A 27,193-nucleotide genomic window follows, 5' to 3' on the forward strand; every position below is an offset into this window, starting at 1 on the left:
AAACCATTAAAATGGACAAGAAATGCTGCTACAGAAACCGAAAACCCAGCAACATGGTGGAACCCTCCCATCCCCAATTCCTACAACTACCTCCAGAGGGAGGAGGCAGGAGGGACAAGAGACCCAAAAGTTGTAGCTAGACACCAGGGGGGCCCATCGATCTTCCCCCCACTGCCCCAGCCTCAACCGTAGACCTGTTGGAAGAGCTCTATTTGCAGGCCCCGCGGAACACTGAAAGGTCCCTCAGGGCCCTGCTGCTCACCTGGGAGCTCATTCCACCAGGTCGGGACCAGGACCGGAAAGGCCCTGGCCCTGGTTGGGCCCAGGCATGCTTCTTTGGGTCGAGCCAGTGGTTCATCCGGTCCGGCTCTCTGTGTCCCACAACGTCCAGAGCCTAGGTGCCCAAAACCTGAAAAAAGAAAAAGCCAACCAGATGGGCGTTCCAGACGAAGCAAAACTTTTCTTGTACTCAGTTCTTTGTGTTTGCTCTTTTTTATCATTCAACATTTTTCTTGCTGCTGGCAGAATTAGAAGAAGAAGAAGAGTTGGTTCTTATATGCCGCTTTTCCCTACCCGAAGGAGGCCTCAAAGCAGCTTACAGTAGCCTTCCCATTCCTCTCCCACAACAGACACCCTGTGGGGTGGGTGAGGCTGAGAGAGCCCTGATATCACTGCACCGGTCAGAACAGTTTTATCCGCGCCGTGGTGAGCCCAAGGTGACCCAGCTGGCTGCATGTGGGGGAGCACAGAATCAAACCTGGCATGCCAGATTAGAAGTCCGCACTCCTAACCACTACACCAAACTGGCTCTCTAAATTAGGGTCTAGCCAGAACAGTATCTTGATAGTTTATGCCGTTTTCAAGGACAGGCCTTTCCTCCGTGGCCTCTGCTCTCTTCCAGATACTCTCTTCAAAAGTCATGCATTGTAGTTTTTCACAGAGTCTACTTCCATGAAGAAATCCAGTGGGGAGAGGAAGGTCTTTGTAAGCTGCCTCCTTCAGGTAGTAAAACATGGGGTCCAAAAAAAACTAGCTTTTCTTCTGACTTTTCATGAATGGTCTGTTCCAAAACGGAAGCTTTCTCCTCTTTCTCTCCCCCTCCCCTTCTTCTCACTCCCGGAGCACAAGGCTCCGCCTCCTTGCCATCTTCCCGGAGCTGTCCTCTCGGGGTGTGATTCAGATTCATTCATGCAAATGACCACATCTTTCGGGACCGCTAATGAAACAGCCTCCGTTGTCAGGGGCCTTGCTGAGCTTGTCACAGGGAGTTAAGCAGTCGGTTGCTGTCAGGAGCAATCAATCAGCTGGAGTTTTTTCTACCATCTTTAAATTTTTTTTCCTTCTTCTTGTCTTTCACCAAACTGTGGAGCTCCACACTATCCATCATTCCCATGGGAATCACCCTTGCTAGATAGGAGTCCTGTGGCCACATCAGGAGAGCCCTGCTGGACGTCTCTATGATTCATAGAATCATAAAATATTAGAGTCGGAGGGGGCCCTACAGGCATCTAGTTCCGACTCCCTTCTCAGTGCAGGATCAAACTAAAGCACCCAGGATAAACCTCTGTCCAGCTGCTGCTCGAAACTGCCAGTGAGGGGAGAGCTCACCACTGCCTTAAGCAGCCTATTCCACTGCTGAACTACTCAGTGAAAAGGGTTTTCCTGATCTCTAGCTGGTACCATTCTGGACATAGTTTAAATCCATGACTTCTTCTTCGTCTTCTTCTGGATGCGATTGTCATCTTCTCTGCTGCAACCGGACCGCTCCCTGCCTTCCCTCCAAATGACAGCTTTCAAAGAGAGCCATCCTGTCCCCTCCAGGCTGAACATCCCAAGTTCTTCAGCCTTTCCTTCGAGGGCTTCGTCCCCAGGCCCCAGACCCTCCTCTTTCCTCTCCCCATCTCCATTTTGCCCACGTTCTTTTAAAGCAAGGCCTCCAAAGCTGCACGCAGGACTCCAGGCGCAGTCTGACCAGTGCAGTATACAGTGGGACTATGACATCTTGTGATCTTGATCTCATGCCTCTGTTAGGCCAGGCCCTGACCTCCCCTCCTCTGGCAAGATCACATTTGCTGAGCTTGAGAGGCGGAGTAGAGCTCTCAGCCGCTGAGCCGTGGCTTTTGAGCAGGTTGTCGCAGCCGGTGTGCAAAAGGGGCTCCAGAGCCCGTGAGCTTAATCAAAAGGGCTCTTTCGAGGCCTCATTAACTCTCCAGCGGGAGAGCAAGAAGAGATGATCTCTCGTCTCTGGAACGGCGTGACATTTAGCAGTGCAAATTAACATTAATACAGAAGCCGGTTAGCAAATTAGTTCCTGATTCTGAGCTGGTCGCTTTGCCCCCCACCCCACCCCAGTGAAGCTGTCAGGAGTCGTCAGAGCCTCCTCCCCCCCTGCACCCTTTCCTTTTCTCTAGCTTCATAGCTCTGGCTTCTAACACTTAGGAAGAAAACGCATGTTCCTGCGGAGTCTGTAATTAGCTGCCGAGCAGCTCGCTCTCTCTTTCTCTCTCTCTCTCTCTCTCTCTCTCTCTCTCTCCTCTTTCTCTCTCTCTCTCTCTCCTCTCTCTCTCTCTCTCTCTCTCTCTCTCTCTCTCTCTCTCTCTCTCTCTCTCTCTCTCTCTCTCTCTCTCCTCTCTCTCTCTCTCTGCAGCCCCAATATGGACTTTGCTTATGGCTTGCTCGGTTTTGAAAGAACACGATCCGCGTAACACCTTTCATTAGGGCCAATCCCAATAACCGTTTGGGTTCCCCAGGCTTCATCAAAATTTTAAAGAGGCTGTACCCGAAGGAGGCTCAAAGCAGCTTACAGTCGCCTTCCTTTTCCTCTCCCCACAACAGACACCCTGTGAGGTGGGTGAGGCTGAGAGAGCCCTGAGATTACTGGAGAAGAAGAGTTGGTTCTTAGATGCCGCTTTTCTCTACCCGGAGTCTCAAAGCAGCTTACAGTTGCCTTCCCTTCCTCTCCCCACAACAGACACCTTGTGAGGGAGGGGAGGCTGAGAGAGCCCTGCAATTACTGAAGAAGAAGAGTTGGTTCTTAGATGCCACCTTTTCTCTACTCAAAGGAGTCTCAAAGCAGCTTACAGTCGCCTTCCCTTTCCTCTCCCCACAACAGACACCCTGTGAGGTGGGTGAGGCTGAGAGAGCCCTGATATTACCTGAAGAAGAAGAAGAGTCGGTTCTTAGATGCCCGCTTTTCTTCACCCGAAGGAGTCTCAAAGTGGCTTACCAGTCACCTTCCCATTCCTCTCCCCACAACAGACACCCTGCGAGGTGGGTGAGGCTGAGAGAGCCTTGATATCACTGCTCGGTCAGAACAGCTTTATCAGTGCCATTGAGAGCCCAAGGTCACCCAGCTGGCTGCATGTGGGGGAGTGCAGAATTGAACCCAGCATGCCGGATTAGAAGTCCGCACTCCTAACCACTACACCAACTTGCTCTTGGGTGACGGCATGATGCCTAATGGGCCTAGTCTTTGGAAACGAAGGTGCCAGTGGCGCTCTCAGGCCTCTTAAGCTGTGAAAAAATACTACGCAATTCAAGCAGGGCATAGGCAGATTAAGGAAACTTCTCTTGATGTGAGAACGGGTGACCCGTGAACATGGGAAACATGGCCTTGGCAATGCCCTATAATGAGGTCAGGCAGCTGGTCAGCTCAGGTGGGTGGCTGGAGCATCTCTGATGTGAGGAAAGGCTGAGGAAGCCAGGAGTTCTCCCGTTTTACGTGATCCGGCAGGGCTATTCTTATGTTCACATTCAGAATCCCACTCCAGTTCCTGTTGGCTTGTGCCGCCCGTAATAACAACAATAAAAGTTATTTTTCTAACCCAGCCTTCCTGTGAGGCTCAGGGCAGGTGGCATCCTCCTCCTCCTCAAATAATAATAAAACACAATCATAAAATAACGGTAAAAGTTCATATTAAGTTAAATCAGTTAAAAACATTCTTCAATTCTGACCATACGTCTGCTGAATTAGATGTATACCTCTTAGGGGGGTTTCCATTCTTTAGGCGGCTCGATGTTCTTTCTGAATCCTATCAGATGTTTCTCCAGGGAAGCTGGCCAATTTGATGCTATTTGGTGTTGTGTTCCCAGCTTCAACCATTAGGCCTGGTGAAGCAGCTTCATCTTATAGGCCCTTCGAAGCTAATGGAGAGCCCTCGTCTCAGTTGGCAGAGCGTTCCGCCAGGCAGAAGCTGAAAATCGGGTTCAGATCCACGAACGCAGTTTCCATGCGTGATCCTCAGGCAAAATGGTGGCTCACTGTTTGTACACTGTGTTGTCACCGCCTTTCGTTGGCCAGCTCCATCATGCCTCCCCCCTTCCATGTGCTCTCCTCCTCTTCAGTGTTACCGGGACCTGACGCTCGTGAGCCGAGACGGAATGGGCGGCCTGCTGGGCAAGATGAACCAGGTGGTGATGGACAAGTACCAGAAGCTGCAGGACACACCTCGGATTCAGGTGAGGAGAGCTCCAGGAGGAAGCTGTCTGGAAGAGTGTGGGGTGGGGGCAGAGGAGATCGGCAAAGAGAGCCGCTCGATATGGGCACCGGGAGGGACGAGCGACATCTCCATGAAGCGTAGGGCTCTACCGTCGCAAGTTTTGTGTGAGCCTGTGGACACCGTTGGGATTCTGACACAGGTTGAATCGGTGGGTCTACAAAATGGCGGCCGCAGAAGGCGGAGCCAGTCACCAAATGGCGGTCGTGGAGGCGGGGTCACACGCACAGAGCAATACTGAGGGCCATGAAGGAGTAGGTTAAAAAAAAAAACACCTCAGGAAACAGAATTGAAGGCGGAAAAAAATCCAGTTCAGTAGCAGCTGCCCTCCCGAAACGGTGTTATTTTAATCGGTTCCCCGGTGGTCAACCAGCAAGGATCACCTAAAGCAGAGGCGGCCAAACTGGGGCTCTACAATTGCCTGTGGACTACAATTCCCATGAGCACTTGGCAGCATGTGCTGGCAGGGGCTCATGGGAATTGTCGTCCATGAATATTTGGAGAGTCACAGTTCGGCCACCTGTGCAAACACATGGTGGGTGCCAAGAAGGGTGTGGGTGGGCACCGTAGCTTCCGCAGGTATTACATTGAAGACCCCTGAGCTGGATTCTGTGAGGGGAGCAACCTGCGCACCTTTGCCAGGTCACTTCCCTGGCAGTGCAGTGCTCTTGTCCTACTGAACTGGGGACTCTGCCCAAGAGAGTTTGGTTGAAACTTCAGGCTTAAGTGCCAGGGGAGGAGGAAATTTGGCAGGGCCTCTGGGTTCTCAGGCAAGCGTCCCGTCATAGTTTCAGGGTTTTCTCTACTCCTTTGCAACTTTGGGCAACTTTTCCACAATGAGGTTTCTGCTCCGGCTCCGTCATCTCCTCCCTGACACTGTCACAAAAGCAGGTCCGGAACAAAACAAACAGGAGATGATAACTGTGTGTAAGGGAGGTGACACACCGTTCAGGAGTCAAGCTGGAGCAAAAACCCAGTGCAGAAAAGCTCATCGTCATGACTCTGGATTCCTCTCGCTGCCCCTGTCATTTTACCTGAGCTCTGTTGCCGGGGGCACAGATTTGCAAAAGAGAGCTTCCTTTGCATGTCTAGGGAGGTCCCAAGTACTGCCAGCTTGATGTGAGAGCCAGCGTGGTGTAATGATTAATAGCAGCAGCCTCTAACCTGGAGATCTGGGTTTGATTCCCCACTCCCCCACATGCAGCCAGCTGGGTAACCTTGGGCTCACCACAGCACTCGTAAAGCTGTTCTGACCGAGCAGGAATCTCAGGGCTCTCTCAGCCTCACCTCCCTCACAGGGTGTCTGTTGTGGGGAGAGGAAAGGGGATTGGAAGCCGCTTTGAGACTCCTTCGGGTAGAGAAAAGCGGCATCTAAGAACCAACTCTTCTTCTTCTTCAGTAATCTCAGGGCTCTCTCAGCCTCACCCACCTCACAAGGTGTCTGTTGTGAGGAGAGGAAAGGGAAGGCAACTGTAAGCCGCTTTGAGCCTCCTTCAGACAGAAAAGCGGCATCTAAGAACCAACTCTTCTTCTTCTTTAGTAATCTCAGGGCTCTCTCAGCCCCACCTCCCTCACAGGGAGAAGAAGGGAAAGGTGTTTGGAAGCCGCTTTGGGGCTCCTTCAGGGAGTGACAAGCAGGGCATAAGAACCAGCCCTCAGAAGCAGCCGCCCGGGCACAGTGCTATCGGGGATGTCGATGCTAGCCATTTGAACGGCCTCTGAATCCTCCCGGTCTTCCCTCCCCGTCTTTAGATCGTCTGGCTGGTGCGCGAGATGGTGAGGAGTGGGCTTCTCGGCAGCGACGGCATCTGCATGACCTTCATGAAGCAGATCGCAGGTGAGCGTGGGGAGGGGGGGAACCCGGTCAGTTGGGACAAAGCCCTGCAAGGCCTCCCGACTTCACAAGTTGTCCTTTGACTCTTCCCCAGCCAGCTCAAGTCCCCAGCTCAAGTCCGTTTTGCCTGCTCTGAGAGCCTTTCTCTGCAGAGGTTGGCGGTTGAGTTGTGCGCTTTGGCCGCTTCGGCGATCAGTGCTGCGGTGGAGGGATGAGGGGCAGTGGTGGTGGTGGTACGCCAACTGGCGGCCGCATGCAGGTGCAGATCTCTGAGCCTGCGTGCAGCCGCCAGCTGGCACGCCACTGCCAGCCTCCTTTGTGCGCCACAGTGCCAGGCGCCTTGGGCTTCTGTTATTTCCGAGGCGGCCGAACCGCACGCCCCTACTTGGGACTTCTACAGGCCAAGCAGGCATTCAGTCCCCAAACCGTCTCTGGTCATCTGAACACTTGAAGCTGCCTTGACCCGAGTTCCAACAAAACCGTGTAGGCAGAAGCATGTGATCGAAACAATCGTCCGACTTTACTATTTTGTGAAAGAGCTGTGGGGCAGCGTTTAAGAGTGGCAGCTTAGAATCATAGAGTTTGAAGGGCCTCCAGGGCCATCTAGTCCAGCCCCCTGCAGAATGCAGGAAATTCGCAACTACCTGCCCACCCAATTCCGTCCCCAAGTGATACTTCCCCTCCAACCGCCAAAACCCAGGGCGACTGGCCAGTCTGGCCTGGAATAAAATCGCCTTCTGATCCTCAAGTGGCAATCGGCATTTCCCAGGGCATGCAAGAAAGGGCCACAAGAGCTAAGCGTCGACCCAATCCCTTCTGTCCACCTACTCACCATCACAGAGTCAGCATTTCTCTCAGATGGCTGCCTGGCTTCTAATCTGGCGAGCCAGGTTTGATTCCCCCCTCCTCCATGTGCAACCACCTGGGTGATCTTGGGCCTGAGAGTGCTGTTCTCACAGAGCAGTTCTCTTAGAGCTCTCTCAGCCCCACCTACCTCACTGGGTGCCTGTTGTGGGGAGAGGACAGGGAATGCGATGGTCAGCCCCTTTGAGACTCCTTCGGGTAGGGAAAAGCGGCATATAAGAACCAACTCTTCTTCTTCAGGAATCTCAGGGCTCTCTCAGCCTCCCCTCCCTCACAGGGTGTCTGTTGTGGGGAGAGGACAGGGAAGGCGAATGTAAGCCACTTTGAGACTCCTTCAGGCAGAGAAAAGCAGAGTATAAAAACCAGCTCATCTTCCTCGTCTACATCCTTTCAGAGCCAGAACATGCATAATATTGTAGCAGGCAAGGACCGGAACACTTTCGCATTTTGAATCGTTCTCCAACGTGCGTGGAAAGTCACCGTCAGACAGACAGGAGGCTGACAAAACCAGGCAGCCTGACGCAAACCCTTGCCTCTTTGGAATGTACTCAGGCATGGTGCTCATAACGCCTTGTTTGCCTCAGTATTGTGCAGACTGTGACTTCGAGAGGCCGTAGACACAGCAGTGCTTTCACAAACTGTAAAGTAGGCCTTTTGTTCCAGTTACACGTCTGTGGATATTTGTGCCTTCGTGGTTTTGTTTGAGTTGGCTGCGGCAGTGGTCCCCAACCTTTTTATCACCGGGGACCGGTCAATGCTTGACAATTTTACTGAGGCCGGGGGGGGGGGTAGTCTTTTGCCGAGGGACGTCGCTGGCTGAGCCCCTGCTCCACTTGCTTTCCCGCCGGTGCCCCTGACTTCCTGCCGCCCACTGGGAGGCGCTGCCAGCAGCAGCTGCGCAGTGCCAGGCCGAGGGGGGGGCCCAGCCATGGCAGCTGCTGGAGAGCACCAAAGGAGAGCCGGCGGCAGAGTGGCAGGGCAGCCCCCCAGGCAGCAGCCAGGGAGGACGAGGAGGAGGAGCTGCGGCCCGATATCAACTGATCTACGGACCAGTACCGGTCTCTGAACTGGGGATTGGGGACCGCTGGGTGACGGTTCACCGTGCCCCCCCCCCCCTTAATTGGCGTTTGGACTGAGTCAGGCCAAGATCCCATTGAAAAGTCTACTGCTTTCTCTCCAGGGATCTCGGGCTGCTATACAGGATCCTTTACCTGGTGGTTCCTTGGAGTGAACTAAGCTCAACCTTCTGCTTTGAAAGCAAGCCTACGGAGCTGCCTTATGCTCATTGAGACCCTTGGTCCATCAATGCTAGTACTGTCTAACCCAGGGGTGGCCAAACGGTGGCTCTCCAGATGTCCATGGACTACAGTTCCCATGAGCCCTTGCCAGCTGGCAAGGGCTCATGGGAACTGTAGTCCATGGACATCTGGAGACCAACAGTTTAGCCACCCCTGGTTTAGTCCAATTGACAGTAGCTCTCCAAGGTCTCAGGCAGAAGTCTGTCCCATCATTTGCTAACAGGCCCTTGGAATTGGAGAGCATGGGAATTGAACCTGGGACCTTCTGAATGCCAAGCAGAGGCTCTGCCACTGCGGGCCTGGTCCCTCCCCTTTAAAACACACACAAAGCCACTTTTTCCTATGGTAAATCCATTACGGTCAGTGTTTACTTTCCCATCACCCCCTACCTGATCCTTTCAACTGGAGAGGGCGGGGATTGAACCCTGGACCTTCCGCATGCCAGGCAGAGTCTCCTCCACTGAGTCACTGGCCCCCTCTCCTTAAGCACACACACAGAAAAAGCCACCTTATCCTGATGGGGGGTATACCCAAGTCAGTTTGTCAACTCAGTCTGGCAGCTGCTGTCTCTGGGGTCTTTCCATTACCTCAAACCTTACCCTTTTAGCTCTTCCACTGAGCTGCAGCCCCTCACCCCCTCCCTTCCGCAAACACGGTCCCTTTAAGTGCTTATCCCTCGGCAGGCCACCTCAGCACAACGAAACCCTCTGCCCCGGCCTCCTTCCATTGTCCCCTAGGCTTTTATCTCGCATTACCTGCCATCTGCTGGCAACCGAATCCCTAACCACCATGTTGACTTATGGTAACGCAGGCACACAAAGGCCGGGAGGGTACAGCCACCGAGTGGGCAAACAGTGGCGAGAAAAAAATGTTGGAGGCTTTTACAGCTGGAATCAAGGGGCTTTTCTGGACCGTGTATTTGCGGCCCAGTAATTTTATTCCCCGGCGTTTGCCTGGTCGCTGTGACTGGCAATACCCAGAAGTGGGTAAATTGTCCAGGAGCTGTTTGCATACTCTACATATTGGCACGGAGAGATTCCCATCTTGCTGTGTCCTGCCTTTGAAGATGCTGGCCACAGTTCCTGGTGAAGCCTGGAAAACCCACAATAGCCAGAAACGGTCAGAATAATAGAGTTGGAAGGGGCCTCCTGGGTCATCTAGTCCAACCCCCTGCACTATGCAGGACACCACATCCCAATCGCTCATCTACTGTCACCTGCCACCCCCTTGAACTTTGACAGAATCAGCCTCTCCGTCAGATGGCTCTCCAGCCTCTGCTTAAAAATCTCCAAAGATGGAGAACCCACCACCTCCCAAGGAAGCCTGTTCCACTGAGAAACCTCTCTGACTGTCAGGAACTTCTTCCGGATGTTGAGACAGAATTTAGAATCACAGAATAATAGAGTTGGAAGGGACCTCCTGGGTCATCTAGTCCAACCCCCTGCACTATGCAGGACACTCCCAACCCTATTGCTCATCCACTGTAACCCGCCACCCCCTTGAGCCTTCACAGAATCAACCTCTCCATCAGATGGCTCTCCAGCCTCTGTTTCAAAATCTCCAAAGATGGAGGAAGCCTAACTCTTTTTAATGGGGTGTTGTGCTATTTGAGCAAAGTTGCTTTAAAGTGAGTGTCTGATCAGGCTCGCAAGGATCCAAAAAACAGGCACTCCGGTTGCTCTCTTTCAGAGAAAGGGGGAGGGATAGGCCAAGTTCCCACCCGTTACACACTTAGCAAGACAGCCAAGAAAAATAGCAGCATTAAGGAGGACGATAAAGCGTTCAGCCTTTCTTCTATACAGAATGTGATTATGCCGTCCAATTACAATTTAAAACGCCCTCGGTGGGTTTCAGGTCTGATCTGAACAGAAGGGCTTTTGCCTCAGAGCCTTGTTCAGCAGGAAAACATAGATTCTAGGAAAGCGGGAGGTTTTTTAAAGTTTTGAAAGCACAGGGCACCCGTTACGAAGCTATTTTGCATGACGCCCGGGAGAGAACGTTGTCCAATTTTATAAAATTGTGTCGATATATCAACACGATTTTATTAAAATGGCTTAACAGCTTATTGCTTCCCTTAAAGGAGGGCTCCTCCGTCCTGAGGCTGAATGGTTGTGTTTTCAGTTATGAGCGACCGGGACATGGATGGACGGAGACGCCTTCCGTAGCTGGTTCTTCGTGTTGTCTTGAAGTCGTCCTTAAACCTAGACCGACTGGGGACTGGGTGGCCAGTCTAGGATTATTTCTTGTATGGCGTGTGTGTGATGGAGCCAGGAGATCCAAAGATTGGAAGGGACCTCCTGGGTCATCTAGTCCAACCCCCTGCACTATGCAGGACACTCACATCCCTATCACTCATCCGCTGTAACCTGCCACCCCCTTGAATCTTCACAGAATCAGCCCCTCCGTCAGATGTCTATCCAGCCTCTGTTTAAAAATCGCCAAAGATCGAGAACCCACCACCTCCTGAGGAAGCCTGTTCCACTGAGGAACTGCTCTAACTGTCAGGAACTTCTTCCGGATGTTTAGACAGAATTTAGAATCATAGAATCATAAAGTTGTAAGGGACTTCCTGGGTCATCTAGTCCAATCCCCTGCACTATGCAGGGGATCGCCCAACCATATCGCTCATCCGCTGTCACCTGCCACCCCCTTCACAGAAGTCGTTCAGAGGTGGTTTGCCCTTGTCTGCCCCCACATCATGGCCCTGCTGAGTTTCTGAGATCTGATGGGATCAGACTCGCCTGGCCTATCGGGTTTCTCAGAACACGGACAGAAGCCTCTTTGTAGACCCGCATTTGGGTATGACAAATGTCAGAGATGACGTTTCTGCATTGATCACAACACACCTGGAGTCCTGCGTACAGTTCTTCAGGCCTCGCTTCAAAATTGAGAAGATGCAGAGGATCTGGGGACTAAGTCCTGAGAGGAAAGGCTGAGAGACCTGGGAATATTCAGCCTGGAGAAGAGGAGGCTGAGAGCATCCCACGCTTCCCGGACGTTTTCCTTTTCCTTCCCTTTCTTTAATTGAGATTTCCCAAATCTCAAGCCCACTGCCCTGTCCTCTCCGCCTCTGGCTCCCCTCCCCAGCAGATCAGAGATCGTGAGCGCAGCGGAGATATCCAAGGAACATTTTGCACCATGTCAGCAGCGACACCCACAGAGGGCAAATTTGTCACCCAATCATAATAGAAATCTGACATTTTCATTTTCATCTGCAACATTGAGCAAGCCCCAGGAAAGCACAGAGACCGCCAGCTGTGCGTTCTCAGAGGCGGTAGGCCACCAGACACGTGGCTTAGAGGCCAGAACAAGAGCAAACTAGCTCACCATCCTTTTCTCTTCTTTGCCCCCTTTGAGGATCTCGCCTATAGGAGAGGTTTTTTCTTCCACATGGCTGCGTTCTTCTTCCTTGAATCTTCCAAGTGTCATGACTACAGAATCACAGAATCATAGAGTTGGAAGGGGCCACACAGGCCATCTAGTCCAACCCCCTGCTCAACGCAGGATCAGCCCTAAGCATCCTAAATCATCCAAGAAAAGTGTGTATCCAACCTTTTCTTGAAGACTGCCAGTGAGGGGGAGCTCACCACCTCCTTAGGCAGCCTGTTCCACTGCTGAACTGCTCTGACTGTGAAAATGTTTTTCCTAATATCTAGCCTATATCATTGTACTTGAAATTTAAACCCATTACTGTGTGTCCTCTCCTCTGCAGCCAGCAGGAACAGCGTCCTGCCCTCCTCCAAGTGACAACCTTTCAAATACTTACAGAGGGCTATCATGTCCCCTCTCAACCTCCTTTTCTCCAGGCTGAACATTCCCAAGTCCCTCAACCTATCTTCATAGGGCTTGGTCCCTTGGCCCCAGATCATCTTTGTCGCTCTCCTCTGCACCCTTTCAATTTTATCTACGTCCTTCTTGAAGTGAGGCCTCCAGAACTGCACACGGTACTCCAGGTGTGGTCTGACCAGTGCCGTATACAATTGGACTATGACATCTTGTGATTTTGATGTGATGACCACATCAAATACGTTGCATTCCATGCGCTGGTGCTTACTTTCAAGGCTATACGTTGTCAGGGTCTTGCGTACCTCAAGGACCATCTACTTGCTTATACTCCCCGAAGGATCTACTCCAACAATCCGGTGATCCCTGGCTCCAAAGAAATCCCCCTGCCCTCACCTCAGTCAGAGCCTTTTCATACGTGGCCCCAGCCTGGTGGAAAAAGCTCTCCGACAACTTCCGCCAGGCTTTCAGACGATGCCAACGACAGGGACTTCCCTGCAGCAAGCTTGACACTCCACATGTCCCTAATCGTTACTGTTATCCCTTCTCAGCCGTTGTGATTACCCGAATGTTGTTGTAATAACTCTTTATATCTTTTTGCCCAAATGTTTCAATGTGCTTTCCCCACTGGTTCGATGTACACCGTCCCAAGATGTCACAGCGCGGGGAGCTATATGAATGAATGAATGAATGAATGAATGAATGAATGAATGAATGAATGCATGCATGCATGCATGCATGCATGCATGCATGGATGGATGGATGGATGGATGGATGGATGGATGGATGGATGGATGGATGGATGGATGGATGGATGGATGGATGGATGATGCATGGATGGATGGATGGATGGATGGATGGATGGATGGATGGATGGATGATGGATGGATGATGGATGGATGGATGGATGGATGGATGGATGGATGGATGGATGGATGGATGGATGATGCATGGATGGATGGATGGATGGATGGATGCATGGATGCATGGATGCATGGATGGATGGATGGATGGATGGATGAGGTCTTGAAGACCAGACGCAAAAGTAAAATGGGCACCTGGGGTGTAGAGGTCGAGAGCCATCTCGGTGCAGTTCCTATTAGAGCTCTTGCAGACATACTTCTTTTGGGCCAGAGACCCCCAGGGTTCTTCTGGGGGCGTATTGGGCCCAGGAGGCATAAGGCCTGGAAGGTTAGAAGCAAGACTTTACCCCAGGGGTAGTCAAACTGCGGCCCTCCAGATGTCCATGGACTACAATTCCCATAAGCCCCTGCCAGCGAATGCTGGCAGGGGTTCATGGGAATTGTAATCCATGGACATCTGGAGGGCCGCAGTTTGACTACCCCTGCTTTACACTTCCTCCCCAGCTCCTTCCTTCCACCGAATTTGACAGCAGTGCTTCCAATCATCTCCAGAAAACGGCCATAAGGGTTGATGGGACCAGGAGTTGGAGGTGATGGGGAAAGGGAACCGGGTCCTGTTGCATTTTTGCAGCCTCGCTGGAGATGGTTGCCGGGGACGGAGCAGCTTGGCAGAGCCTGAGACCGAAAGGAAATTGCTGCCATCCATCCGAGTAAGAACCTCTTTCCACTCTCACCTTTGGCTCGCTGATCTCTTTGCAGGCGGGGATGTGACCGCGAAGAACATCTGGTTGACGGAGAGCATCCTGGACATTTTTATGGAGCAGAGGTAGGCACCCCGACAGAAATCTGAGGCCTGGCTTGATTATTGCCCGCTTGTGACGCTCGGAGTGTAAAAAGAAAGACAATGGGCTGGTCGTAGCAGACCCTGTTGGTGCATTTATTTCTTTGCTTCGTTCACATCCCACCCTTAAGAGCCAGCATGGTTAAGAACGGCGGCTTCTAATCTGGCGAGAGGGGTTTGGTTCTCCGCTCCTCCACATGCAGCCAGCTGGGTGACCTTGGGCCCGCCACAGCCGTGATAAAGCTGTTCTGATCAAGCAGTAATATCAGGGCGCTCTCAGCCGCACCCACCCCGCAGGGTGTCTGTTGTGGGGAGAGGAAAGGGAAGGTGACTTTGAGACTCCTCCTTGTAGAGAAAAGCATCATATAAGAACCAACTCTTCTTCATAAGAGAAGTCATGTTGGGTCAGGCCAATGGCCCAGCCAGTTATGCAGTGGCCAGAGCCCAGGTGTCAGCAGGGGGTCCAGCAGCAGGGCCAGAACTCCAGAACCCTTCTGCTCTTGCCCCCCGCCCCCAGCAGAAGGAAGACAGAGAATCTTCCATCTATAGGTAAAGGTAAAGGTATCCCCTGTGCAAGCACCGAGTCATGTCTGACCCTTGGGGTGACGCCCTCTAGCGTTTTCACTGGTTTGCCAGTGCCTTCCCCAGTCATTACCGTTTACCCCCCAGCAAGCTGGGTACTCATTTCACCGACCTCGGAAGGATGGAAGGCTGAGTCGACCTTGAGCCGGCTGCTGGGATCGAACTCCCAGCCTCATGGGCAAAGCTTTCAGACAGCTGCCTTACCACTCTGCGCCACAAGAGGCTCCCTCTTCCATCTATACATTCTGGCTAATAGTCATTAAGACCATAAGAGAAGCCATGTTGGATCAGGCCAGTGGCCCACCCAGTCCAACACTCTGTGTCACACAGTGGCCAAAACCCAGAGGCCACCAGGAGAACTTGAGTTTGGGATAGCCAAGGCCTTAAATTGTTATCTGCTGGCCAGCCAGTGGACCGACCGCAGAATGGGAGCAATATCCATGCTCCGTTGGGCTCCATTTCTTCACCATGCAAAGAGGGTGGCTGGGCCAGTCGGAGCGTAAACAGGCTAGGGTTGCCAGGTCCCTTTAACCACCTGCAGGGGATGGGAGGGAAAGGTTCCCACATCCTGGTATGGAAACTCCTGGAGATTTGGGGATGGAGCCTGGGAAAGACAGGGACGTCCGTGGACGTGGGAGTCGATTTCCAGGGAGTCCACCCTCCAGGGAGTCCCTTTTCTCTGGGGGAAATTATCTCCATGGTCGGGAGAGGAGCTGGAATTCCAGGGGGTCCCCAAGTCTCCCCTTGTGCCCACCCATGTTCTCTCCAGCCCTCTGCAGCAGAGCCCCGCGCTGACTCTGCCTAGACTTCCACAGTAGCATCTCGCTCGTGCCTCTGCATCCCGTTTCTTGGCCAGGTAACCATTTCTTAAAGCGCGACCAGAGCCGGAACCGCCTCGTTATTCTCCAGGAAGCTCTTTCCTCCTCCCAAGTGGTGGCTTTATCGCGGCAGCCATTTCTCTTTTGAAATTGCTTATTATCGTGCTGAGCGATCAGGTTTGTTAAAAAGCATTTTCCTCGGGGGGGGGGGCGCTCCGAGCTCCGGAGGAGCGTTTCAGGCCCTTCCTGAGGATTAATCTGGCTTCCGCACCTTGCTCTGTAGCGCCATCTAGTGTGTCTCCTGAGAGCAAACCCCTTTGTGCTACACAGGAAGCATCTGGAATCATAGAATCCGAGAGTTGGGAGGGAACTCTGGGGTCATCTAGTCCAACCCCCGGCGGAATGCAGGAAACTCACAACTACCTGCCCACTCACAGTGACCCCAATTCCATGCCCAGATGATGCCTCCTCAATCCTCCGCGCCCCCCCCCCCCTCCCGAATCCCTGGCCAGTCTGGCCTGGAGAAAATTTACATCCCGATCCTAAGGTGGCAATCGGCATGCCGCTAGGCATGCAAGAAAGGGCCACAAAAGCCAAGCTCAAACACAATCCCTTCTGCCCAACCACTTGCAATCTGCCTAAATTTACAGAATCAGCCTCTCCGTCTGATGGCTGTCTGGTCTCTGCTTTAAAACCTCCAAAGAAAGAGAACCCGCCACCACCTGAGGAACCACTCCAACTGTCAGGAACTTCTTCCGGATGCTTACCTGAAAACTCTTTTAAATTAATTTCATCCCATTGGTTCTGGTGCATCCCTCACTGCAGGATCAGTCTATAGCAGGCTGGGTTTTGTCCCCCTGGCCTAGAGGGTTGTTTCGGCAATTGTTTGAGGATCAGACATTTTCTGTTTGTTCTGTCTACAAGGTTTGGGGGGGGGGGGGAAGGAGGGTGTTGATTAAGGGCTGCCAAGATGCCTGTAAATCATGGTGACCCTATGAAAGGATGACCTCTAAAACGTCCTCTTGTTAACAGCTCTGCTCCGGTCTTGCTGACGGAGGGCCTTGACTTCCTTCAGGGAGTGGATCTCGCCGTCCGCTGTTGGGTCTTACTATTTTCCTGCTCCCTTCATCTTTTCCTGGCATTGTGTCTTTTCCGGCGACTCTTGTCTTGTCTCCGTGTGACCGAATTACAATAGCCTCTTCTCAGCCAGTTCCACTTGGAGGGAGAGTTCAGGCTTGGTTTGATTTAGAATCGAGAAAGGTCAGCGCAGGGAAAATGAACTCAAGCCTCTACAGGGTGGAACGCAGTTTTAAAACATATAGCACTAGTATTTATTAATCAAGTTTAAAGGCCAAGAGCCAGCTTGGTGTAGTGATTGGGCGTGTGGGTTTCTAATCTGGCGAGCCGGGTTTGATTCCCCGCTCCTCCTCCACGTGCTACCAGCTGGGTGACCTTCGGCTCGCCTCAGCACTGATAAAGCTGTTCTGACCGAGCAGGAATCTCAGGGCTCTCTTAGCCTCACTTCCCTCACAGGGTGTCTGTTGTGGGGAGAGGAAAGGGAAGGCGCTTTGAGCCTCCTTCGGGTAAAGAAAAGTGGCATATAAGAACCAGCTCTTCTTCTTCTTCAGTAATATCAGGGCTCTCTCAGCCTCACCCACCTCACAGGGTGTCTGTTGTGGGGAGAGGAATGGGAAGTCGACTGTAAGCCACTTTGAGCCTCCTTCGGGTAAAGAAAAGTGGCATATAAGAACCAACTCTTCTTCTTCTTCAGTAATCTCAGGGCTCTCTCAGCCTCACCCCCCTCACAGGGTGTCTGTTGCGGGGAGAGGAAAGGGAAGGTGAATATAAGCCACTTTGAGACTCCTTCGGGTAAAGAAAAGTGGCATATAAGAACCAACTCTTCTTCTTCTTCAGTAATCTCAGGGCTCTCTCAGCCTCACCCACCTCACAGGGTGTCTGTTGCGGGGAGAGGAAAGGGAAGGTGAATATAAGCCACTTTGAGACTCCTTCGGGTAAAGAAAAGTGGCATATAAGAACCAACTCTTCTTCTTCTTCAGTAATCTCAGGGCTATCTCAACCTCACTCGCCTCACAGGGTGTCTGTTCCTCCTCCTCCTCCTCCTCCTCCTCCTCCTCCTCCTCCTCCTCCTCCTCCTCCTTCTTCTTCTTCTTCCTCCCAGATAAAGTTTTGGCATTACCGCTTTTATCAGTGGCCTGGTGTCAAATAAAACCCGCTCGCGTGAAATATACAACAAATGTACAAGAATTTTTATAGCCAGTTGTCTCCTTTACATAAAAAGGCCTGTTCACGACACTGGAACCAGAGTCTGTTCTGTGGCCCCGAAGGCCAGATGAAACTATTGGAGGTCTCTTATTTTTCAAAAGTAGGCCCTGGTAAAGACAAGCCCTTTCAATATCCAGGAAGTGTCTCATAATCGTAATTATAAAAACTATTTGGATTTTAAACTGTTTTTTGCAGTTTAGGCCACTTTAGGTTCTTCAACTATCCGAATGCTAGTCATGGTTGGCCCTCCTCAGCCTCTGGGATCTGATGGGATTGGGCTTTCCTGGATTATCCAGGTCTTCTTAAAAAAAACTTTTTTAAATTAAAGATTTCCCATAATAAAGGATAGCCGAATGAAAGAAAGTCTTAGAGCAAACAAGACAAACACCAAATACCAGACAAAATAACAATGTTAACAGTACAGTTTTCTGCAAGAGCATTATATCATAACTAACTTTAAAGCCCGTTGTATGTTTAAATACAATGGGCGCTAGCATCCCCTTCCCTCCCCCAGGCCCTCCTGCTAGCATTCCCCCCTGCCCCAGAAAGGCCTGCCGTGGCCTCTTGCAAGGCTCAGTGTGCATTTTCGGGCCAGGGAACTCTCTTCTTCCCCCCCTCCCCGGCCCACCAACCTTCTATCCCGGTGTTGGTCAGAGGCAGACTGGTGCCAATTGCACCAGACTGCCCCTCGCTGGGTTCGTAGGGGGCCGTTCCGGCCTCTGTTTCCAGTCCATGGGCTAATCTGCACGAGCACAGTTTAGCCACCTAATAAGCCCTAATCTGCTTTGCTGTGCACATCCTGATTGGCTCGTGGACTGGAAACAGGCCGGACCAGCTCCGCCCAGGAGGCCGCTGCTCAAATATTATAAGAGCAGCTAAGTATTAAAGTGTTTTCCTTTTTCTCCTCTTATCTTCTAGTTGTGCAGTCCCTTAATACCTTTATATTCTCTTATTAAATTTAGTTTTCAAAACCTTCCGTCATGTTTGTCTCTCTGTAGCAAAAACTCCATTAGGGGCTTCCGATCTTGTATGAAGACGGCTACTGAGTTTTCTTTCCAGGAAGTTGGGCTAACCAAGTCGCCTTGATGTTCAGCCAGAATCCGGCTTTGGCGCCTTCTTCAGAAGCCGTGTCGAGTCTTTTTGGGATTTTGTGCCAGTAACGTGCTGTCTGCCTATCTCAACCCGCTAATCTTCCTCCTACCAGTTTTCACTGGGCCTTGATCTCAGTCTAAACCTGCTCCCCTTATGAATAGAGTTTCCCCACCTTCCGATGATGTAATCTGTTGGATTCCTATATTGGATGTCCGGTGACGTCCACGTATACAATCGCCTGGCAGGAAGCCTGAAACGTGTTCGCAAGGAACCGATTGCCGTCTTCGCAGAATGCTGTGAGCCGCCCCAGATTTAGGCCGCTTAATTTATTTTGGCAAGCTCTGTGTGAAGAGAGCCAGGAGGAAAGAGGAGTGGGGAGGAAATAGTACTTGTTAAACCACAGCTGTGCTTTCTTTCCTTTTTTAAAAAATATATAAATGAACTATCAGAAGCCAGAGGATGGGGTCCTGCTGTGGGATTACCTGTGAGCAGGGCTACGGAAGGGTAAAGAGTGCCAAGAAGTCACAGCTAACTCGTGGCAACCCCGTGATACGTGGTTCATCCAGTCCAGCCTCCTGCTTCACACAGTGGCCTCAGCCAGTTCCCCCGATCAGCCAACAGCACGGCAGAGAAGCTGAGGCCTCCCCCCGATAAAACATAAAAAGAGCCCTAATGGGTCAGACCAGTGAGGGTCCATCCAGTCCAACATCCTGCTTCATACAATGGCCAGCCAGTCCCTTTGCAGGGCCAGCAACAGGGCAGGGAGGCCGAGGCCTTCCCCTCATAAGAACATCAGGAGAGCTCTGCTGGGTCAGGCCAGGGAGGGTCCCTCCAGTCCAGCCTCCTGCCTCACCCAGGGGCCAGCCAGTCCCTCTGCAGGGCCAGCAACAGGGCAGGGGGGCCGAGGCCTTCCCCTCATAAGGATACAGGAGAGCCCTGCTGGGTCAGACCAGGGAAGGTCCCTCCAGTCCAGCCTCCTGCCTCACACAGGGGCCAGCCACTCCCTCTGCAGGGCCAGCAACAGGGCAGGGAGGCCGAGGCCTTCCCCTCATAAGGATACAGGAGAGCCCTGCTGGGTCAGGCCAGGGAGGGTCCCTCCAGTCCAGCCTCCTGCCTCACACAGGGGCCAGCCACTCCCTCTGCAGGGCCAGCAACAGGGCAGGGAGGCCGAGGCCTTCCCCTCATAAGGATACAGGAGAGCCCTGCTGGGTCAGACCAGGGAGGGTCCCTCCAGTCCAGCCTCCTGCCTCACACAGGGGCCAGCCACTCCCTCTGCAGGGCCAGCAACAGGGCAGGGAGGCCGAGGCCTTCCCCTCATAAGGATACCGGAGAGCCCTGCTGGATCAGACCAGGGAGGGCCTCTCTAATCCAGCACCTTGCTTCACCCAGGGGCCAGCCAGTCCCTCTGCAGGGCCAGCCACAGGGCAGGGAGGCCGAGGCCTTCCCCTCATATGGACACAGGAGAGCCCTGCTGGGTCAGACCAGGGAGGGCCCATCCAGTCCAGCCTCCTGCCTCACCCAGGGGCCAGCCAGTCCCCCTGGCAGGCCAGCAACAGTGGGGTATAAAAACCAACTCTTCTTCTCCGTCATCCTTTTGCCATCAGGGCTTACCACTCTCACCCTGCCAGACGTCTCTTTTAAAACCCCGAAACACCCTCGTGGCGACGCCAGCACGATAAATTAAAGAGCCGTGTATCCTGTTCTGTGCGGCGGCCAGATGGTTACACCCAGAAGGCCTGCGAACAGGATATGCAGGCCAAGGCCCCCCAGCGCCGGTATTCCAAGGGCTCTTGTTTCTGAGACCTGGCTGCTGAATGGCCCAGGCCAGCTCCGGAAGCTAAGCAGGGTCAGCCCTGGTCAGGGCTGGGAGGGGCGAACGCCAGGGATGTCCAAGGGTTACGGCACAGAGACACGCAGTGGGAAGCCGCCCCCCATCACATTTTGTCAACGTAAGCCATTTGTCACTTGATAGTACTCTCCACCACCATCGATCCTGAAGATGCCTCTGGGAAGCCAAATAGGGTCAGCCCTGCTTAGTCCTTGGAGGGGAGATCTGCAAGGAAGTCCAGCACAGGGACAGGCGACAACAGACCTGTTTTGGTTTGGCTCTTGCCAAATCAGTTTGGTGTGAGAGCCAGTTTGGGGTAGTGGTTAGGAGTGCATAATTCTGATCTGGCACGCTGGGTTCGATTCTGCACTCCCCCACATGCAGCCAGCTGGGTGACCTTGGGCTCCCCACAGCACTGATCAAGCTGTTCTGACCGAGCAGTAATATCAGGGCTCTCTCATCCTCGCCCACCTCACAGGGTGTCTGTTGTGGGGAGAGGAAAGGGAGGGTGAATGTAAGCCACTTTGAGACTCCTTAGGGTCAAGAAAAGCAGCATATAAGAAACAACTCTTCTTCCGGCAGGGGCTCATGGGAATTGTAGTCCATGAACATCTGGAGGACCACAGGTTGACTACCCCTGCTTTAGGATGCTTTGGTCTGATCCTGCGTTGAGCAGGGGGTTGGACTAGATGGCCTGTGTGGCCCCTTCCAACTCTATGATTCTGTGATTCTATTAACATTGATCATTGTAACAATGGTAATTATAACAGTGCAAACAGGTCCAGGGGCAGAACACATTGATGGATTTCTTGGATAGAGGGAGCAGGGGCACTGCAGATGTTGTTGATTACGCCTGGTCTCTACCAAATGGGATGCAAAGACGGAATATCTGAAGAGAGTCGTAATTAAGAGCATCAGCCTCTAATCTGGAGAATCTTTGATTCTAATCTTTGATTCCCCACTCCTATGCATGCAGCTGGCTGGGTGACCTTGGGCCAATCACAGTCCTGTTAGAGCTGTTCTCATAGAGCAGTTCTCTGAGAGCTCTCTCAGCCACCCCTATCTCACAGGGTGCAGTGAAAAGCCGGGTATAAAAAACAGCTCTTCTTCTTTAAAAAAAAATCTTTAAAAAATTTGTTCTTTCTAGATCAGGTTTTCGTGAACCCCTGGGTTTTCTTGATGGCCCTGGAAGGGTTTCCTGAATGCGTGGGAGTTAATAATTTTTATATGTACTTATCAAACATTTATCAGGTGCTAGGACCATAGATGGCCATGTCAGCCCATCCACCTCCTCCTAAGTGGCCAATGATGGGCCTGAAGGGGGAAGAAAGGGGAGGGGCCTTGGGTGGGCGTGTCCACAGCTCTGCTTCCCAACCATATTCTGCACTTTCACATCACTTCTAAGGTTTCTCGAAGCCTGAAGAAAGTTTCAGGGGTTTCCCAGGGGTAAAAAACCTGAGGAAGGCTGCTTTAGGGGGGGGTGTTTTAAAATAGCTGTTCTTGTTGATCGCCGTGCCCAAATCACTGGAATTTACTCCATGATCTATGTGGGAAAAGGGTAGTTTTACAAGCGTTCCTAAAAATACCTGGCTAGACTAGCCAGACTCATACTTTGACCCGTTGTCCTGGGGTTGCTGCATTTCCCACTACGCTTGCTTATTTTTACTTTTATTTGCTTAAAAAAATCCACCTTGTTCCTCCTTTTTGAGTTGGTTGCCAAACTCCAGGAGGGTGGCAAAAGAGTCTCTCTTTGGGTAACTCGCTGCCATCACCTGGTCATAATGCACGGCTGCCGGCTGGAAGGACCAGGATTCCTAGCCTCCCTTTCCACTTCTGAGGCCTCACCTCTGTGTCTCCCACGTCCCTGCACATGAGCACCATGGGGATTTACTGCAGGACAACCCACCCCTGAGCAGTAGCTGCTTGCCAAACTCCCTTCCCTGGCCCTGCATCTTCCCTTTCACTCTGCTAGCCTTTCCAAGACGGAAGAGCTCTAAAGAGCCACGGCCAGCTTCAAATTTATAAAGGATTTATTAAAAGAACAAGATTCATAAGCATATCTTTAGCACAGCACAGAGTAAAAGAGTCAAAACTCACTGCATTGTATCTTGGATTTTTGTATGGGTATTGTGTCATTTATATTGTTTTTCGCGGAATTGTATTGGGTTTTTATATCTTGTAACCTGCCACAAGCCTTTTGGGAGTGGCAGGCTAAAAATGAATGAATGAATGAATGAATGAATGAATGAATGAATGAATGAATGAATGAATGAATGAATGAATGAATGAATGAAAGAAATTGGGTGAGATGCAATCTTTCTATCCCGCTACTAAAACAGGTTCCAAGTTCTTGTTCTAGCGTGGTTAGCTCACCTGGCAGCCACATGGTCCAAGATGGCTGCTCACCTTTTCTCCTAAGCCACCTTCAGCATGAGCCCTCCCGTGGTCACACCACTTCCTCGCCGTGTTGCTACTTCCTTGTTTACTGAATTGTCTGTGAGATTTACATTCCAGCCACACACCCCCAGGACAGCTCATGTTATTGAAGCCAGCTGCCTCCATATGAGGCTTGCCATATGGAGGGCTTTCAAGTACATGCTGTCGTCTCTTGCTGTTCGTAGAATCATAGAATCATAGAACCATAGAGTTGGAAGGGGCCATACAGGCCATCTAGTCCAACCTCCTGCTCAACGCAGGATAATAGAACCATAGAGTTGGAAGGGGCCATACAGGCCATCTAGTCCAATCCCCTGCTCAACGCAGGATCATAGAATCATAGAGTTGGAAGGGGCCATACAGGCCATCTAGTCCAACCTCCGGCTCAACCCAGGATCATAGAACCATAGAGTTGGAAGGGGCCATACAGGCCATCTAGTCCAACCTCCTGCTCAACGCAGGATCAGCCCTAAGCATCCTAAAGGCTGCCTTTCGTTCAGCAGAACTGGTTGCTGCAGAGCGACTGGTGTCCACTAAGGCCATTTTTGCATTGACGTCAAAAGGCAGGAGAGGAATGGAATCAGAAGAGCAATATCCACAGCCAGCTAAAATAGCCCCAAGTGTTCTACGCTGAAACTCAAATCAGCATACATTTTTCCATCCTCCATTTTGTCCTTGGAACTGCTCCCGTGAGGTAGAATCGTGGAATCATAGAGTTGGAACGGACCTCCAGGGACATCTAGTCCAACCGCCTGCAGAATGCGGGAAATTCACAACTACCTGCCCACCCACAGTGACCCCAATTCCATGCCCAGAGGATACCCCCCCCAAAAAAAAACCAGCAACACCAGAATCCCTGGTCAATCGGGCCTGCAGGAAATTTGTTTTCCGATCCCAAAATGCCGATCGGCATTTCCCTGGGCCACAAGAGCCAAGCCCCTTCTGTCCATTCTGTCAGTCCCTCGGTCCCTTCACAATCTGACGGAATTCACAGAATCAGCATTTCTGTCAGACGGCTATCTAGCCTCTGTTTAAAGACTTCCAAAGAAAGAGAACCCACCACCTCCCGAGGAAGCCTGTGCCATTGAGGAAGCGCTCTAACTATCAGGAATGTTTTCCGGATGTGTAATTGAAAATTCTTTTGAATTAATTTCATCCCACTGGTTCTGGCCCGACCCTCTGGGGCAACAGAACACAACTCCACTCTATCCTCTGTGGCAGGGGTAGTCAACCTGTTGTCCTCCAGATGTTCATGGACTACAATTCCCATGAGCAAATGCCAGAAGGGGCTCATGGGAGTTGTAGTCCATGGACATCTGGAGGACCACAGGTTGACTACCCCTGCTCTATGGGACAGCCCTTCGAGGACTTGAAGATGGTCATCATATCATCTTCTAGTTAGGCTGAGTGGAGGTGACTGGCCCAAATCACCCAGCAAACCTCCCCAGCAGAGTGTGGGCTGGAACCCGGGTCCTTCCGATCCTATCCTTTAAGGTCTTCTAAGGATCTCTGTCATGTGCTTCACAGGGAATGGGTGCTGAAGAGCTCGATGCTGATTGCCATGTCCGTCTACACGTTCCTGCGCCTCCTCGTGGACCACCATGGCTCCCCGCAGCTGCAGGCCCTGCGGCAGAAGGAGGTGGACTTCTGCATCTCTCTGCTCCGCGACCGGGTGAGCAAACCCCTTTCCGAAGGGTGGGGGGCGTCTGTCTCGATGACTCTATTTCCTTTAAACCTATCCACACTTGAGGCGATCACTATGTCCCCCGGCAATTAATTTAACATCTTAATTAAACAGTTTCCATGTTGTTCACTCTCTATGGTCCGATGACTTCGAAATACCAGCACTCGGGGGTGTCCAATAGAGCTGATGGGCAGTAGGTTCAGGGATGGTAAAAGGAGATGCTACTTTACGCAGAGAGAGATTACAGTACGGTATTTGTTGCCAGGGTATTGAGTGATGGCCACAGACACAGGCGACTTTAAAGGGGAATTCGATAGGTTCTTGGAGGATTGGCCAGTTAGTGGCTACGAGTCATGGTGGCTGGAGGGAACTCCACATTCAGAGGCAATAAGCATCTGAACCCCAGAGCCGGGAGAACATCAGGGGAAGGCCTCAGCCTCTGTGCCTTGCTTATACTGTCCAGAGGAACTGGTTAGGGCCACTTGGTGAGGTGGGATGCTGGACTGGGTGGATTATTGGTCTGATCTAGTGGAGCTCATTTTATGTTCTTGTGAGAGGGAGGCCTCGGTCTCTCTGCCCTGCTGTTGGCCATCCAGGGGAACTGATTGGGGCCTCTGTGTGAGACAGGTGGCTGGACTAGATAGACCCTCACTGGTCTGACACAGCAGGGCTCTCCTGATGTCCTTATGAGGGGAAGGCCTCGGCCTCCCTGCCCTGTTGCTGGCCCTGCAGAGGGACTGGCTGGCCCCTGGGTGAGGCAGGAGGCTGGACTGGAGGGACCTTCCCTGGTCTGACCCAGCAGGGCTCTCCTGTGTCCTTAGGAGGGAAAGGCCTCGGCCTCCCTGCCGTACTGCTGGCCCTGCAGAGGGACTGGCTGGCCCCTGTGTGAGGCAGGAGGCTGGACTGGAGGGACCCTCCCTGGCCTGACCCAGCAGGGCTCTCCTGTGTCCTTATGAGCGGAAGGCCTCGGCCTCCCTGCCCTGTGGCTGGCCCTGCAGAGATACTGGCTGGCCCCTGTGTGAGGCTGGATGCTGGACTGGAGGGACCCTCCCTGATCTGACCCAGCAGGGCTCTCCTGTGTCCTTATGAGGGAAAGGCCTCGGCCTCCCTGCCCTGTTGCTGGCCCTGCAGAGGGACTGGCTGGCCCCTGGGTGAGGCAGGAGGCTGGACTGGAGGGAGCCTCCCTGGTCTGACCCAGCAGGGCTCTCCTGTCTCCTTATGAGGGGAAGGCCTCGGCCTCCCTGCCCTGTTGCTGGCCCTGCAGAGGGACTGGCTGGCCCCTGGGTGAGGCAGGAGGCTGGACTGGAGGGACCCTCCCTGATCTGACCCAGCAGGGCTCTCCTGTGTCCTTATGAGGAGAAGGCCTCGGCCTCCCTGCCCTGTTGCTGGCCCTGCAGAGGGACTGGCTTGCCCCTGGGTGAGGCAGGATGCTGTCCCAGTGACAGACCCATGGTCTGATCCTGCAGGTCTCTTTTCTGTCCATTGGGTGCCCTAAAGTTCTAGCCTTTTGGGAAAGGGTGAAAAAGTTCAAAGAACTGATTGGCGCTGGCAGCCTCACATAGTTCTGAAACAACCTGTATGGCGGGCGTAACTTGCATGTCCCCCCAGGGACTTGGGGGGCAATTACTACAAGATGCCACCCTCCCAGAAAGCCCAACCCCACATGCCCGCAATGAGCCCTGCCCACAGCAAGCAGAATGCGCAATGACGGAGATGTTGCTTCTGGGAGCTGAGTGCTGGGGCTCAGGCCGTGACAGGGTTGGGAACATCTTGAAGTTCTGCTTCCATGTGGAAGGCGAAGACCAGGCCTTGGCCCCTGATCTTTGGAACCCTGCCTCCAGTCCCGGAGGAGAAGAAAGCCGGAGCCTGGAAATTTATAGCCGGGCTTGTTTGTTTTCACTTCGGTGGTCATTCTTTTTGAGAAATGCCAGCTGACCTTCTCTCTTGTCATGGCGCCTCTTTGGCGTTTGCTCTCTTCAAAGGGTAATCTGCCCAAGGGCAGACCTTTTCGCCATGAGGTGAAGTCAGATGAATCATCCTTGGTTTGCGTGGAGCGATTTAGGGCCTGAACGTCCCACCCCAGCGTGGATGGATTTGTTCTGTCCCTGTCCCTCTGCCCAAGAACAGGTAAACAATAACGTCTCCCTTTTTTTTCCCCCTTCCCACAAAGTTCATGGATTGCGCCGTGATTGGCCGAGATCTGGTGAGGCTCTTGCAGAACGTCGCCCGGATACCTGAGTTTGAGCAGCTCTGGAAGGACATCATCCACAACCCCCAGGCACTGAGCCCACAGTTCACAGGTAAGTGAAGGCAGCCAGTCGTACTCCAGGAATCCCCGGGGCTTGTCGTGAATTAGGTGCATTGAAGAAGAAGAAGGAGAGTTGGTTCTTATATGCCACTTTTCTTTACCCGAAGGAGGCTCAAAGCAGCTTACAGTCGCCTTCCCTTTCCTCTCCCCACAACAGACACCCAGTGAGGGAGGGAAGGCTGA

The 27,193-nt window shown here is 52.4% G+C and overlaps 1 protein-coding gene across 1 annotated transcript in view; it reads left to right on the top strand.

The window, feature by feature from the left end:
* Positions 1-27,193, top strand: part of INTS3 (integrator complex subunit 3) — a 129,829-nt gene that overhangs the window by 32,898 nt on the left and 69,738 nt on the right. Inside the window, exons 4-8 of the mRNA XM_077321205.1 lie at positions 4,345-4,458; positions 6,249-6,333; positions 13,898-13,964; positions 24,546-24,690; positions 26,873-27,002. Of these exons, the coding sequence (XP_077177320.1) occupies positions 4,345-4,458; positions 6,249-6,333; positions 13,898-13,964; positions 24,546-24,690; positions 26,873-27,002 (541 nt within the window). The remainder of the gene's footprint in view (positions 1-4,344; positions 4,459-6,248; positions 6,334-13,897; positions 13,965-24,545; positions 24,691-26,872; positions 27,003-27,193) is intronic.

The sequence above is a fragment of the Paroedura picta genome, chromosome 1 (genome assembly GCF_049243985.1).
Source record: "Paroedura picta isolate Pp20150507F chromosome 1, Ppicta_v3.0, whole genome shotgun sequence".
NCBI lineage: Eukaryota > Metazoa > Chordata > Lepidosauria > Squamata > Gekkonidae > Paroedura > Paroedura picta.